Source organism: Poecilia latipinna, unplaced genomic scaffold, assembly GCF_001443285.1.
Source record: "Poecilia latipinna isolate Pla-1442-1.1 unplaced genomic scaffold, P_latipinna-1.0 Scaffold81, whole genome shotgun sequence".
Taxonomy (NCBI): domain Eukaryota; kingdom Metazoa; phylum Chordata; class Actinopteri; order Cyprinodontiformes; family Poeciliidae; genus Poecilia; species Poecilia latipinna.
Genome location: NW_015112697.1, coordinates 364,570 through 365,597, shown reverse-complemented (window position 1 = coordinate 365,597; position 1,028 = coordinate 364,570). Strand labels below are relative to the sequence as shown.

The 1,028-nt window shown below is 35.3% G+C and overlaps 1 protein-coding gene across 1 annotated transcript in view; it reads right to left on the bottom strand.

Annotated features, from left to right (window-relative positions):
- zc3h3 (zinc finger CCCH-type containing 3) overlaps positions 1-1,028 on the bottom strand; it is a 72,891-nt gene that overhangs the window by 21,686 nt on the left and 50,177 nt on the right. The window contains exon 8 of the mRNA XM_015019330.1: positions 687-756. Within this exon, the coding sequence (XP_014874816.1) occupies positions 687-756 (70 nt within the window). The remainder of the gene's footprint in view (positions 1-686; positions 757-1,028) is intronic.

Genomic DNA, 1,028 nt, shown 5'->3' with positions numbered 1-1,028 from the left:
ATTTTTGAAAAATAATGAAAATTGGTGACAATCAGTTAATTCAGTACATTTGAATAGATAGTTTCACATTTTAATTCTGAATGAGCAGAGATGGATTTCCATTTTATCTGTTGTGTAAACTTTCCTCGAATAAACTTATATGAAGGGAATATTTGTTAGAAATAAAATAGTGTAATATTTACTAATATCTTGTTTATTGTCTAGTAACTATTTCAAGTTTAATTGATGGCATTAGGTTCGTTTGACGGGACCATAAAATGATGTAACTGTTCACACACCAATATTCAGATTCAGCACTCCAGCTGCTGGTTGGAGGTGTGAAATGTGTGTGATCACAGCTCTGATGTAAAGATTGTTCACCGTATAACAATGTAGTATATAAAAGATATAAAATTATGTCTACAAGTAAAAACTGTTCTGATAACATGTTGCTCAGACGGACAAAAGGTGTTCTCGGTTCATCCAACATAAGCAGCTCCAGCCCACCACTAGGTCATGTCTTCCTAACTCCACTCCATCCATGGGAACAGGAGCCATGCCAAGACAACAAATACGATCCACGACGACTTTTTCCAGGAGCTTGTCATCTTATACTGTCAGCGTTTCAAAGCCTGGCCTTTGCCATGAAAAGCTATAAAACACTAGGTTGTCCAACATGTAGGCTGTGACGCAGGTGTATACATTACCTTCTCTTTGGCAACCTTATGGGAGAATGGGCAGGTGCCATCTGCCTGCTTGCATGTCCCTCTGAGAAATCTGTAAGGAAAAAATAACAACTAAAACTTTTTAAAAAGAAAAAAATAGGATGTAATGAGGCAGAAGGAGCTGATTTTTAAAAAATATATATATATTTTAGCCAAGATGACTCATTACTTTCTTTATCGTGAAAAAACTATTACACTTTATTTTTTCTCCAGTTATCTAATGCCAGTCTTTGGTCTAGAAAAAAGCCTGTAGTTGTAATAGTTTGAATCAGAAATTGTCTCAAAGGTCATTTCATAACAAGCTCAAATATCTGCTTTATACCT